Genomic DNA, 15223 nt, shown 5'->3' with positions numbered 1-15223 from the left:
CTGACTGGCCGGTGCGCCGAGTTTGGCGAGGGGTTTGATTGACAGAGAGGCGCAGTTGTCGTGGCAACGGCAGATCCTCGCCTGTTTCCTGGGGCTGGTGGCTGGTGACAGCGCTCCACTGTCCCAGACCCTGCAAAAAACACAAGCAAAATTCCATCAGAGCATTCCAGAAACAGGAAAAGTGGGGATAATAGTATTCTGAACCCCCACCAACTTCCAGCCTCAAGGATTACCCAGTGCACGGCCAGTCCTTTTACATGTATCTGCCTCCTTAATCATTTCCTGTCGACTCTTAAAAGCGAACATAAGATGCAGATTTTTTTTTTTTGAGTCTATGTAGGTGGAACTCCAGTTAGAAACTGCGCCACAGGACTGGGGAGACTGTGTGGCTATGCAAAAGACTAGTGCTTGAGGCTGTGAAGTCCCAGGTTCAATCCCCAGCACCATCATAAACCAGAGCTGAGCAGTGCTCTCTCTTTCTCTCTGTATCTCTTCCTCATTAAAATAAATACAAATAAAAAAAAGAAGCTGACAGCTTATGAAATAATAGTACCAGCCATGCCAGAGTTTGATATCTAGGTGGGGTAGATAGCATAATGGTTATGCAAATAAAGTCTGAGGCTCCAAGGTCCCAGGTTCAATCCTCCACACCACCACAAACTAGAGCTGATCAGTGCTCTAGTAAAAGTTTTAGAAAAAAAAGAAAGAAAAAGAAAATCCTATAAGAAAGTGCACCACGACCCCTACCCACAGCTGTTTTACTGAACTGCTCTTCCACCTGAAGTGTGAAATAGGGGGCTAGATGGTGGTGCACCTGCTTTAAGTGCATTGTTACCATGCATAAGGACCCAGGTTCGAGCCACCCTGGTCTCCACCTGCTGGGGGAAAGCTTCACTAGTGATACAGGGCTACAGCTATCTCTCTCTCTATTTCCTCTTCCCTGTCAACTTCTCTCTGTTCTATCAGATAAAAATTAGTAAGTGTGAAATAGATTCTTTGTGGGAGTATCCCCATGTTATAGAAACCCAGTGTTAAAAAAAAAAAGGTGCTTCTTCAAGAAGATTCACCATAGGATTCTCTTAACTGCCTGAAGAAACGTGTAGAGCTTGACTCCATGGACAGTAAAGGTGTGAACTGAAGTGTGCAGAGTGGAAAAAAACATTTTTTTTCTTTTTGTCTAGTGAAGACCTCAAGTAGACCTCTTTGTAAAACATGCATGGCATCTGAAAGTTCTTTTTCAGCAGAAGATTTCTGATTTTGGTATTTAATTTTTATATACTTGTTAGCATGTGAAAGGGAGAGAGACAGAGAATGGAGGAGAAAACCAGAGCATCACTCTGGAACATATGATGTCAGGGATTGAACTTGGGACCTTATACTTCTAAGCCTTATGTCCCTTTTGTTGTGCCACCTTCCAGACTGCTCTGAATTTGCTATTTCTTCATGAAGTCCTTAATCACTTCACAATATTTGTGGTTCCCCTCAACCCAATCTACCTTTTAGCAAAGTAGTTCTCACCCTCGAGAGTTCTGTTAAGTGACAAACACACCAGTTTTAACTTGAGTGTATTTGAGAGGGGAAGAGAGAGATAGACATTATGCTTACATGATCTGTTTCATTCTTCTAAATGGATTTTTGCTCTAGAACTGGAAATGAGAGAAGCACCTTGTGAACGTCTGGCTCCCTTGTTTATCAGCAGTCGTTATACCAGGGATCTTTATAGACCTCTCCTTGTTCACCTACAAGAGTTTTAAAAATATCAGTGACTGGATCCACAGCCTCACCAAGCTTAGAAAGTGTCAGTTTGGGCAGGGGAGACTGCATAATGGTTATACAAAAGACTCTCATGCCTGAAACTCTGAGGTCTCAGGTTTAATCAGCACCACTAGAAGCTAGAGTTGAACAGTGCTCTGGTCTCTTTCTCATTAAAGTAAAATATAAAAAGAGTCAGTTTCCTGCAGGTGTTGCTCAGTATTGGATGGGTTGAGTCTAATGTTTAGCCAGGAATGAGAAATTCTTTTTTTTTTTTTTTAATTTCTTTATTGAGGAGTTAATGCTTTTTTACATTTAACAGTAAATACAATAGTTTGTACATGCATCACATTTCCCAGTTTTCCATATAACAATACAATCCCCACTAGGTCATCCTTTTTGGACCTGTATTCTCCCCCTCACCTACCCCAGAGTCTTTTACTTTGGTGCAATACACCAATTCCAGTTTAGGTTCTACTTTTTTTTTTTCAGAATGAGAAATTCCAACTAGATCCTAGCTGAGTGTCATAGCCAGGGGGTAGCATGGTAACCTCATTCATGAGGCCTCAAAAAACAAAGATGTTTTTATAATCCAGCTGGCTGCCTTAGAGGGAGTTCAGGAGTCATGTGGGCCCATTAGCTTGGGTCATATAGCTCAGGGGTAACTTTCAATCTGAGGCTTGAACTTCAGCCTCTGGATATAGCTTCTAGTCACACATCACTGACTCCCAGCTATGTCTGCATTTACACAGCTTGTTGTCTTTCACTTCTCAGCTATTCCTTTGGTCTTCTTCCCTCTCACATTCATTTGGACGGGGATTCCTGCTATAAGCTTACAGTGTCTTCAGCATAATGAATATTAAATCAGTTGTTTGGGTTTACTCTAAATGGTTTGCATGCTTTGCACCAAGCAGAAAACATTTTATTTTATTTTATTTTACCTCCTGGGTTATCGTTGGGGCTCAGTGCCTGAACTACGAATCCACTGACCCTGGTGGCCATCTTTTTTCTATTGTTGTTGGATAGGACAGAGAAAAATTGAGAGAGGAGGGGAAGATAGGGAGAGAGAAAGATAGACATCTGCAGACCTGCTTCACCGCTTGTGAAGTGACCCCCCCCCCCCCCATGAAGGTGGGGAGCCGAGGGGCTTGAACCGGGATCCTTGCACTAGTCCTTGTGTTTCATACTATGTGCGCTTAACTGGGTGCGCTACTGCTTGATCCCCTGCATTTTATTTTATTTTATTTTTTAAAGCTCTAGTTAGCAGAATGCTTGTTCGTTTTTATGCAGTTTAAAGGTCTTTGGGAGAAAGGAGGTAGAGAGGCTGTGAAGCATGGGACCCCGTCGTCATCACCAACAAGGAGAACAGTTCAGGCTCTATGCTCAGGAAAACATGGTGGCCAGGATACTTGTTTCTGGGGAATCTGGAAATGGTGGCTCGGAGATTTTTAGGTATCCTTTGACCCTAACTCCAACCTTCTCTGGAATAGCATGAACAGAGTTATGGCTCCTAAGTGTGTATTCGGGTTATTCCACAAGAGTTCCAGCAAAGAGCAGGTGTAAGCCCCACCTCTATGGCCTAGAAGCAGTGGTAGGAGAAAGTATGCCTCTCTTGAAGCCTGGTTCCTTTGGGAGAAAGTGGAACCAACCTGGTCACCCAGTGAGTGTCTGCAGGAAGGAGACACAGAGTCTGGGAAGACAGACATTCATTCAGAGTTTCATCTTTAGTTCATTGGAGAAGTGCTGTTTTACTTAGTAGTGTTACTATAGAGTAGATTCTAGAGCAGGGGTAGACAGCATAGTGGTTATGCAAAGAGACTCTCATGCCTGAAGCTCCAAAGTCCCAGGTTCAGTCCCCTGCACCACTGTAAGCCAGAGCGGAGCAGTGCTCTGGTTAAAAAAAAAAAAAAAAAGAGTAAATTCTACATTTGACTTACTCCCTCTTCTCACCTACAGCATTCTAATGAATAAAAATGTAAGCAACAAAACACACACATATCCATGTGGGAGAAGATGTCATTATCAAAGTCAAACGGTAGCCTGCCAGCAAAGGATTCCTCTCTTTTCTGCCCAGAGAGTTGCTTCCTATTCCACGATAAGAAGAACAGGTTTATAGCCTCCTGGGTAACTCACAGAAGAGAGATTGGAAGCTGGCTGGTTAATATAAGGGAGATGGCATGGGAAAGGCAGTGAGGTAATAGCCATGAGAGTCCACAAGGGGCTGGATGGTATCGTGCCCAGTTGAGCACACGTTACAGTGTTTAAGGGCCCAGGTTCATGTCTCCGGTACCTACCTGCTGGGTGGAAGCTTCATGAGTGGTGAAGCAGTGCTGCAAATGTCTGTCTCTTCCTCTCTCTTTTTTTTTTCTCTCTCTCTCTCCCTCTCTCCCCTTTCCCTCTTAATTTCTCTGTCTAGCCAAAATAAATGCATAATTGAATACACACACACACATCTCTTTCTTTCTTTTTTTTTTTTTTAAGATTTTATTTATTAATGAGAAAGATAGGAGGAGAGAGAGAGAGAGAGAAAGAACCAGATATCACTCTGGTTCATGTGCTGCTGGGGATTGAACTCAGAGCCTCATGCTTGAGAGTCCAAAGCTGTATCCTTTGCGCCACCTCCCGGATCACCACACACACATATATATCTCCATGCATTCTCTACCACTTGGAGCTGGTCATGGTGAGGCTGCAACATGGGCTTCTTGGACTGTATCCCCTGTGGATAAGGGGGACTGATGTAATTGGAGGTTTAGGTCTAATCATTTCAGCATGAAGTATAGAAAAGGGCAAAAAGAAAACCCTGGAAATAGTCAAATGCACATCAATAGGGACTTGTTGACTAAATCATGGCACAGGTGTGTACAGAATATCATGCAGCTCCGAAGAAGGACGTTAGCAGAAGAAGGACGTTAGCAACGCATGCTAGCATTCTCTAATTGGCTTTTATCCAACATGCAAGGTTAATGGGTTATTTACAAATACACACTCATAAGTAGAATCTCACTGCCTTCTCAGGAGACTATTTGGTGGCAATTGAAGAGAAAAACAAAGCAACGTTTCTTCGTGCTTACGTGAACTGGAGGAGTAAGAGGACCGAGAGCTCACGCGTGTGTATCCGGATGCTGGGTCATCAAGTGGAAGCACCTCCCAATGAAAGCTTCCGAGACCAGATGTGGATTGTTGAGATGCCACTGGCCGAGGCCCCCCTGTGCATCTCCTGTTGCCCTGTAAGGGGGGACCTGCTTGTTGGCTGCACAAAGAAGTTAGTCTTATTTACACTGAAGTACCAGGTTATTAGTGAGGAACTCTCGCTGCTGGACTTCGAACGCTCCCTGATTGTACACATAGATAGCATCACTCCTGTTGAAATCTCTTTTTGTGTTGGATACGTTGCTGTCATGTCAGATTTAGAAGTCTTAGTCTTAAAACTGGAGTCGGACTGTAAAAATGGAGAAAGTGTTTACCACCACACACGTAAAAGCATCAATTCAGTGAAGCAGGCACAAGGTAAAGAATGGGTTGAATTTCCTTCCCTATCTTAGACTGAGAGAAGAAAAAGAAAAAAAAAAACAAAACTTCTTTCTTGTGCCCTTGGAAAGGCTTTAATATACATATTGTCAAACCACATTATTTTTTTCCCTCTCTCTTTTACTTTTTTTACCTTATTTTTATTAGTGATTTACAGAATTACAAAATAATGGGTCCAGTTGTCAAGCTACCTTATTAAGTGTCATGTGCTACCGACTGAGCTAACCAGTCAATGCCACATTGTTATTTCATCCTAGTAACTGGGTTTTGTTTTTTTTCTGACCTCCCTGCTTGTTTCTTTCTTTCTTTTTTTTCCCTGCCCATTTCTTACCCTGTATCATGTAACCCTTTAGATTTATTTATTTATTTTTTATTTATAAAAAGGAAAGACTGACAGAACCATAGGATAGGAGGGGTACAACTCCACACAATTCCCACCACCAGAACTCCATATCCCATCCACTCCCTTGATAGCTTTCCTATTCTTTAGCCTTCTGGGGATATGGACCCAAGGTCATTGTAGAAGGTGGAAGGTCTGGCTTCTATAATTGCTTCCCCGATGAACACGGGTGTGGACAGGTTGATCCATACTCCGAGCCTGTCTCTCTCTTTCCCTAGTGGGGCGGGGTTCTGGGGAATCAGAACTCCAGGACACATTGGTGGGGTTGTTTGTCCAGGGAAGTCTGGTTGGCATCATGCTAGCATCTGGAACCTGGTGGCTGAAAAGAGAGTTCAAACATATAAAGCCAAACGAATCGTTGATTAATCATGAACCTAAAGGCTGGAGTAGTGCTGATGAAGAGTTGAGGGGGTCTCCATTTTGTAGATAGCTAGTAGGCATATATTTTAGTTACATTCCAAAGGGCCTGTCACTATACTTTATTTTTTAAAATTATTTCTTCATTTTAATTGATTTCTTTTACTGTCACTTGAACTCTATGCCTGCAGAACCAATCCACTGCACCTGGTGGTCTCCCCCCATCCCCTTCTTTTTCTGATGGAAACAAATTGAGACGGGGGGAGAGGCCAATAGAGTGAGAGAAAGAGTTGCAGCACAGCTTCACTTTATTCAAGCTTCCCTCTGCAGGTGGGTACACTGGGGGCTTGAACCCAGGTCCATCAGCATGGTGTGCAGTCAGTCACTGGGTGCTATACCACCTGGCCCCTCTGTTTGTTGTTTTTTCCTAAGATTTCTCTTCCTTTCACCTCCTTCCTTCCCCTTCTCTTTCTATCTTCTCTCTCTCTTTTTCTTACACACACACACACCCACTTTGCTGTAGCATAGGGCGCTGCTGGATAGAGAACCTAGAGCCCCAGGCATGCAAGTTCTGTGCTTCAGTGCACTGAATGGTTTCCCTGACCCTGTAAATCTGTTTCTATATATATATTTCATATTTCTCTGTAAAAAAATAGTGGAACATCAACTGTCAGTTGAGACATTTCTAGTTCCAGGTCTCATATTTTCATGTAGCGTGGCCTTGGGTTAGGAACGCCATCTCTGAATTCCAGTTTCCTCCTGACTAAGTTGGCACTGCCACATCCTGCTGAACTTTCAGTTATTGGTGGGAGTGAGGAGCAACCGGTGAGACCTCAGAACTACGGTCCTTGTAAACGTATTTGGCGTGTGCATGTGAATCAATCACTGTATGTAAAATTGGTAGGAGGGATACTGTGGGATTTAACTTCCATTCAAATAGTACTTGGGACTTATTAACCTCTGGAGTTTTATTTCTTAAGGCATCAATAATGAAACTTTGCAGCTTGAATCAGATGATTTTGTTATCTGCCAAAAGCCCATGGAACTGCTTGGTGACAAAAGTGAAGAATCTGGAGTCTCTGTTACGCTGGAGTCCACAGGACTGGCTGATGAGAGAATCAAATACTTTCACGTTCAGCACTTGCTGTATAGGTAACTTGCCAGCTGCTTTTGTTTGTTTTGGATATTTATTTCCTTAAAAAGTTTTTAAGAAACCAAGTTGAGATCAAATTAATTTACAGAGTATTCAAATGGCTTGCTCTTATCTATCCTTCTCCTTAGACATTTCTTTTGTTTTAGGACAAAAACAGATAAGAAAATGAAAAGGGAGCTGGGCGGTAGCGCAGCCAGTTAAGCGCACATGGTGCAAAGCGCAAGGACCGGTGTAAAGATCCCGGTTCGAGCCCCCGGCTTCCCACCTGCAGGGGAGTTGTTTCACAGGTGGTGAAGCAGGTCTGCAGGTGTCTATCTTTCTCTCCTCCTCTCTGTCTTCCCCTTCTCTCTCCTATCCAGCAACAACAACAGCTATGACAACAGCAAGCACAACAAGGGCAACAAAATGGGAAAAATGGCCTCCAGGAACAGAGGTCTCATAATGCAGGCACTGAGCCCCAGAGATAACCCTGGAGGCAAAAAAAAAAAAAATTAAAATGTGTCTGTGTATGTAAACTGTATGTTACATATGTATACCTATACAGGATTTTTTTTAATATTTATTTTTTATTTTATTTATTCCCTTTTGTTGCCCTTGCTGTTTTTTTTTTTTTTTATTGTTGTAGTTATTATTGTTGTTGTCGTTGTTGGATAGGACAGAGAGAAATGGAGAGAGGAGGGGAAGACAGAGAGGAGGGAGAGAAAGACAGACACCTGCAGACCTGCTTCACCGCCTGTGAAGCGACTCCCCTGCAGGTGGGGAGCCGGGGTTCGAACCAGGATCCTTATGCCGGTCCTTGTGCTTTGCGCCACCTGCGCTTAACCCGCTGCGCTACAGCCCGACTCCCCTATACAGGATTTTTTAAGTTAGATTTTAAAAAATTATCTTTAATTACTTATTGGATAGAGAGAGACAGAAATGGAGAGGGAAAGGGGAGATAGAGAGGAAGAGAAACAAAGAGACACCTGCAGCCCTGCTTCACCACTAGGAAAGCTTTCCTCCTGTGAGTGGGAAATGGGGGCTCAAACCCAGATCCTTGCGCATGGTAACATGTTCTCAACCAGGTGCGCCACCACCCGGCCCCATCCCCCATAATGATTTTTCTTCACCAGCATTCAGTACATGTTTACCTACTTAAAATACATGAAAATTGGAGCTCTTTCTCTGTTTATTATTGTTACTTTTAACTTTATTACCAGAGTACTTCTCAGCTCCAGCGTATGGTTGTGCTGGGGGTTGAACCTGGGAGTTCAGAGCCTCAGGCATGAAGTTGTTTGTATAAACACTATGCTGTCTCCCCAGCCCTCTCTTCTCTTTCATTTTCACACCCACAGACGTTTTGCACCTGATATTTCATCCTACATCTTGCCTGATGACATCAAGTTACATTCACTCCAGCTGCTGCCCATCTTCCAAACAGGTGGGTGTACCAGTCAGTGCCACAGTACAGTAAAGTGCGGTGCCTCTGGGCTGGGGGCCCCATCTGGGTAACAGTTTATTGTCCTACTGCGTCTCCCTGGGGCTTTGGGCAAGTATTTTATCCACAACCTTGAGGTACTTGAAAGAGAAGCCAGGGAAGAGAGATGACAGACAAAACTCATCCCCCTTTTTTGAAATGATCACAGACCTAAAATGGGAAATGGGAGACCTGTCAGAACAATTAGCCTGTCAGCCAGTATCTGATGGCTTTTTATGACAGCCTTGGGAGAGTGTAGAGTGAGTGCGGTTCACTGAGCACAGTGGTTTTCAGCTTGCCTTCACACTTCGTATCTTGGATGCCTTTCAGAGTGCTGGTGCCCAGACTCTGCATGCTGGTGGCTCTGACATCGCTGGCTGTCACTCCATCATTGACATCAGTACTTTTCACTTGGGAACCTCACAGGCAGCCTAGATCAAGATTCACTACTGGGATCTATGTGTACTTAATCCTGGTCTTGATTATCTTTAGATCTTGCCTAAAGAGAGCTGTACATATTCTGATGAAATATATTCATAAGCTTCTCTTACTTATTTTAGTAGATTTTGTTGAGCACCTCATCATCATGCTGGATGTTTTGCTGAATACTAGGGGATCGGTACTAAGTAGCTGTTGGCTGAGTGCTTGCATTCATGGACCTTAATGTCTTGTGGGGGTAGTTAGACATTAATCAGATCATCGCAGAGGACTGGTGAAATAGCTCACTTGTATAGAACACTGTTTTAACATGTATGCAACCCAGGTTTGAGCCTCATCCCCACTGCATTAAAGGAAACTTTGGTGCTGTGGTCTCTCTTGTCTCTTTCTCTCTCTCTCTTTCTCTCTCTCTCTGCCTCTTTTTTGTTGCTGCTTGTTTCCTTTTTTCTTTATTGTAGAGATTAGTGGTTTCCTGTCAACAGTAAAATACGACAGTTGGTACATGTGTCACATTTCTCAGCCTTCTGCATAACACTGACCCCCCCCCCCACACACACACACCTGGGATCTCCTCTCCATCTCTGTCTTTAAAAAGAAAAAAGTCACCGAAAGGAGTGTGCGATTACACTCTGAAGTTGGGGCCCAGAGGGAAAAGAACTATCTTGAGAGCCTCTAACAAAAGATCCTGACCTCATCTGGGGTTCAAGAGAGGCATCCTAGGCGGTATCGCAACGGGTAAAACGCACGTGGTGCAAAGTGCAAGGACCGGCGTAAGGATCCCAGTTCGAGCCCCCGGCTCCCTACCTGCAGGGGAGTCACTTCACAAGCAGGTCTGCAGGTGTCTATCTTTCTCTCCCCCTCTCTCTCTTCCCCCTCTCCATTTCTCTTTGTCCTATCTAGCAACGACAACATCAGTAACTACAACAATAACTATAACAATAAAACAACAAGGGCAACAAAAAGGGAATAAATAAATATTAAAAAAAAAAAAGAGAGGAGTCCTGGAAAAGAGGACTTGAAGTGAATCAGCGAATAGAAAGAGGAGACTGGTGCAGGGTGGGTGAGGGCAGCTGGGCAGAGGAAGAGGAGACTGGTGCATGGCGGGTGAGGACAGCTGGGTAGAGGAAGCAGCATCAGCGGCCTGGCAGAGGCAGACTCTGTGTTTGAGGAACTAAAAGAAGCAAGAGTAGGGACAGTCCATCCAGGGAAGGGGAAGTGTGAGATGAAGCTGTAAACCATGGCCCGGAACCATATTAGGCGGTCACCTTTGAGTATCCAGTTCCTCCTTGCTGTTTTTTTTTTTTTTTTTTTTATTATTTATTCCCTTTTGTTGCCCTTGTTATTTTATTGTTGTAGTTATTATTGATGTTGTTATTGATGTCATTGTTGTTGGATAGGACAGAGAGAAATGGAGAGAGATGGGGAAGACAGAGAGGGGGAGAGAAAGATAGACACCTGCAGACCTGCTTTCCCGCTTGTGAAGCGACTCCCCTGCAGGTGAGGAGCCGGGGCTCGGACTGGGGTTCTTACAGCAGTCCTTGCACTTTGCGCTCGATACCTGCACCTCGAATCCACTGCTCATGGAGGCCACTCTTTTTTCTTTCCCTTTTGTTGCCCTTGTTGTACTGTATTGTTGTGGTGGTTATTATCGTTGTTGTTATTGTTTTTGCATAGGACAGAGAGAAATGGAGAGAGGAGGGGAAGACAGAGAGGGGGAGAGAAAGATAGACACCTACAGACCTGCTTCACCGCTTGTGAAGCGACTCCCCGGCAGGTGAGGAGCTGGGGGCTTGAACCGGGATCCTCACACCGGTCCCTGCGCTTTGTACCACCTGCGCTTAACCCTCTGCGCCACCGCCCGATCCCCCCTCCTTGCCATTTTATGTGTTCCTGTGTCCTCAGGCTTGGCTTGCAGTTTGGTCAAGAACTGCACTGACCATGGTAGTCCTCAGCCATAGAGCAGGAGTGACTGGACTACACTGAGATGTTCTGGAAGTGTAAAATTCACATTCTGTATTGAAGACTCATCATAGCAAAATAGAATATGAACTCCCCTCTAACTTTTTTTCTTGATTGCTTATTAAAATGTTATCTTGCTTATTGAAATGGTAATAAATTTTGCCCGTGTTAGAGTCATGCATTAATGAGTTTTTTGTTTCCTGTTTCTTTTTAGTACTATGTGCACTTAACTGGGTATGCCACCACCAGCCCCCTTCTATTTCTTTTTAAAATTAAAAAAAGAGTGATTACTAGCTTATAGAAGCCAGACCTTCCACTTTCTGTACCCCATAAAGATCTTTGGTCCATACTCCCAGAGGGATAAAGAGTAGGGAAGCTTCCAGTGGAAGGGATGGGATACAGAACTCTGGGGGTGGGAATTGTATGGAATCATAACCCTTTTATCCTACAGTCTGGTTAATCACTATTAAATCACTAGTAAAAAAAAGAAAGAAAGAAAGGGGAAGGGCAGTAGTGCAGTCGGTTAAGTGCACATGGTGTGAAGCACAAGGTCCAACATAAGGATCCCGGTTCAAGCCTCCTGCTCCCCACCTATGGTGGGGGGCGCTTCCCAAGAGGTGAAGCAGGTCTGTGGGTATCTTTCTCTTCTCCTCTCTATCTTCCCCTCCTCTCTCAACTTCTCTCTGTCCTATACAACAATAGCAATAGCAACAACAACAAAATGGAAAAAAATGACCTCCAGGAGCAGTGGATTTACAATACAGGCACCGAGCCCCAGCAGTAACCCTGGAGAAGGAAGGAAGGAAGGAAGGAAGGAAGGAAGGAAGGAAGGAAGGAAGGAAGGACAAAGATTCCTAGGGCCATCAAAATAGCTCACTGGGATAGTGTACTGCTTTGCCATGTGCACTGCAGGTTTGAACCAGGCTCCCATTGCTTGGAAGGAAGCTTTGGAGTTGTAGTATCTTTCCCTTTCCTTATGCCTCTCTATCTCACTCTCTCTCTTTCTCTCTCTTCCTCTTTCCTTTCTTCCCTTTTAAATATACTTAAACATTTATTTTGGATAAAGACAGGGAAAAAAATGAGAAGGAAGGGGGAGAGAGAGAGAGAAAGACTGCTTTACCACTTGTGAAGCTTCCCCCTTGCAGATGGGGACTGGAGACTTGAACTCTGGTCCTTGTGCTTAGAAACATGTATGTTCAACCAGATGTGTCACCGCTGGCCTGCTTGCCTCACTCTACCTGAAAAAAAATTTATTTATTTATTTTTAAATTTTTTATATTTATTTATTTATTTTCCCTTTTGTTTCCCATGTTGTTTTTCATTGTTGTTGTAGTTACTATTGTTGTTGTTACTGATGTCATCATTGTTAGATAGGACAGAGAGAAATGCATAGAGGAGGGGAAAACAGAGAGGGGGAGAGAAAGACACCTGCAGACCTGCTTCACCACCTGTGAAGCAACCCTCCCCTGCAAGTGGGGAGTTGAGGGCCCTTACGCTGGTCCTTGCGCTTTGCGCCATGTGTGCTTAACCTGCTGCGCTACCGCTCGACTCCCCCCACCCCCCAAATTTTTAAGTGATTTGTAGATAGCCCCCAGTTACATATATAGCTCACATTAAATTTTTACCAATATTACCAATTTAGATAGTATTGATAGGGTGGTGAGTATGATGACTTTTTCATTTTAGACCCACAATAATTCAAGTATCTTGGCAAGTACATAGGATCTTGTTGACTCTTTATGTTAACATAAATATCAATAGTGTTTATGCTATTGATGACTAATACCTAGATTTATTAGGCATGATATCCCAATTACAGTATTCTTTTTTCACTTCTTTCTCTTATTCTTTTATCAAGAACAACTTCTCCATACAACTCTTTGGGTTACACATTGGGAGACTTTTGCATAGAAATGTTGAAGTGTTGATTTTTTAAAAGTTATATTTATTTATTTATTTATTTGGATAGAGACGGTCAGAAATAGAGCGGGGAGGGGTGATAGAGCGGGAGAAAGACAGAGAGACACCTGCAGCCCTGATTCACCACTTGTGAAGCTTTTCCCCTGCAGGTGGGGGCCAGCCAGGGGCTCGAATCTAGGCCCTTGCGCACTGTAACACGTGTGCTCAACCAGGTGTGCCACCACCAGGCCCCATATTGAATCTTTTTATTTGCTAGCTTCATGGTGTTTATTCATTTTTTTTCTTGTAGGTTCTATTAATTCTGATGGAAAAAATTCATCACAGGAGAAAGAGTTGCTGAGTCTCTTTTGTTTCTTCTCGTTGCCTCACGTGGGCTATCTCTACATGGTGGCCAAATCTGTTGAGCTAATGTCCGTTTACCAGTATCCTGAGAAATCGCAGCAGGCAGTGCTCACACCACAGTTTTTGCACGTCATCACAAGGTATGTTAGCAGTGACACTTAGTGGCCTTTTTGTAAATCCTTGAGCTGTTTCTTAAGTCCTTAAACGAGAATTGAGCAGACCAGAATCTCACACACCATCTCACACTGTCCTCTCAGAATCTCCACCAGGTGTTAGAATAAATTTCAAATTAAAGACCCACCTGAAGATTCTGATGCCCACTCAGTCACTTACTTCTCTTTGGTATAAAGAGAAACGCTGTCATGTATTCCCTATGTGAACCACGTAGAGATAGCTAGTGTTTTCAGTTTCCAAAGCACTGTACAGTGGTTTTTTTTTTTTTTTTTTTAATTTCTGTTATTTTATTTGACAGGACAGAAGGAAATTGAGAGGAGGAGGGGGAAGATAGATAGACAGAGAGAGAGAGAGAGAGAGAGAGAGACAGGGAGACACCTGTAGCACTGCTTCACCACTTGTGAAGCTTCTCCCTTGCAGAAGGGGACTGGGCGCTTTGAACCCAGGACCTTATGCATGGGAATGTGTGCTTTTAACCAGGCATGCCATCGCCAAGCCCCATGATGGTCTTTACATATGAGGAAACTGTGACATAGAGAAGCTATGGAAATGATACTTGAAAGATAGTTCAGGGCTTTGAAAACTCCACTGAGGAATTTTCTTTGGTTTTGATGAATGAATGATATATTCAGGGAATTGCTTTTGGAAAATGTATGGTGGTCATTATGGAGTATCTGTTGACAGTAAGTGAGTTATTTGAATGGAGATTAGGTTAAGGATGAGCTGGGGGCAGGGAGCAGAACAGGAGCAGGAGAGAGGGGAGGCTGGGTGGGAGAGGCTACAGTAAGAGAATTACAAGACCCAATGAGATGGAGAGCACATGAATATCCCTACCAGTTTTGAACTTGCTTTTATGGAAGAATGGAGACTGACAGAGTGTGGGGCCAAAGAGCAGGTTGACTCAGGCACTTGAGTTTTAGATGCTTAGGGTCTATCAAGAGGAAATGTTAAGTAGGCTTTTGGACACATAGGACTGGAGATTGGTGAAGAGAGGAAAATTTGGCTTGATTTTCCACAAAGGACTAAGACCAGTCAGTAATATTTCTTTCCTCATCTTCAAAATAAGTTTCTAGAATAAGTAACTGAAGAATTCTCCAGGAAGTTTCTGATTTTCAATTTGACCATTGGAGTTTTGCTTATTTCACTGATGTGTGTCACTCAGGATACTTAGGCCAGGCTGAATTTCATCCTGAGATGAGTGGGTCGGAAAGAGTAGTCAGGAAACTTGGGTTCTGAGAGTCTGAGAGTCACCCATTTATACACATTTATAGTTTGAGGAGGGCCTGAGGGTGTCTTTTCATCTGTCAAATCATGACACAGATCCATGGCTCTGAACTAGGAGTGAGCCTCATAGCCTCATATGGAGCTTTATAGAAATGTACAGAACTGCTTCCACCCCTGGAAACTGTGGTTCAGAGTGCAGTGCAGACCAACATTATGTTTTTTTAAATACTTCCTAAGGATTCTCAAGTGCTGTCTTGGTTAAGAAGCAGTCTAACTCTTCCAACATCTCACAGATACTTGAGTTTGCCTCTCTGCCATCATTGCTTTGTTTGCCTGTATACATCCTTCCATGCTGGGCATCTTGGGAATTGCTCTCCACTTTTCTCAGTGCCCCTCTCTCTCTTGCTTAGCAACAACCTGCAGTGCTTCACAGTGCGGTGCAGTGCAGCAGCAGCGCGAGAAGAGGACCCAGACGCAGACACCACCTTGAAGGTCAGAAGTGATTTCCCATGTCAGC

At 43.7% G+C, this 15223-nt stretch overlaps 1 protein-coding gene across 4 annotated transcripts in view; it reads left to right on the top strand.

Annotated features, from left to right (window-relative positions):
- The window catches only part of HPS3 (HPS3 biogenesis of lysosomal organelles complex 2 subunit 1), a 42755-nt gene that overhangs the window by 463 nt on the left and 27069 nt on the right, over positions 1-15223 (top strand). For 3 of the 4 annotated variants that reach the window (XR_009551539.1, XR_009551538.1, XM_016185996.2), the window contains exons 2-6: positions 4771-5262; positions 7021-7192; positions 8528-8613; positions 13256-13448; positions 15117-15198. Coding sequence is in view for 2 of the 4 variants with exons in the window: in XM_016185996.2 (XP_016041482.2) it covers positions 4771-5262; positions 7021-7192; positions 8528-8613; positions 13256-13448; positions 15117-15198 (1025 nt within the window). In the remaining 2 variants the exon portion in view is untranslated. The remainder of the gene's footprint in view (positions 1-4770; positions 5263-7020; positions 7193-8527; positions 8614-13255; positions 13449-15116; positions 15199-15223) is intronic. The other variant, XM_060197544.1, reaches the window with a different exon arrangement.

This window comes from Erinaceus europaeus, chromosome 9 (assembly GCF_950295315.1).
Source record: "Erinaceus europaeus chromosome 9, mEriEur2.1, whole genome shotgun sequence".
Lineage (NCBI taxonomy): Eukaryota > Metazoa > Chordata > Mammalia > Eulipotyphla > Erinaceidae > Erinaceus > Erinaceus europaeus.
Note: the sequence above shows the minus strand (reverse complement) of the source record. Positions and strands in the feature narration are given on the sequence as shown.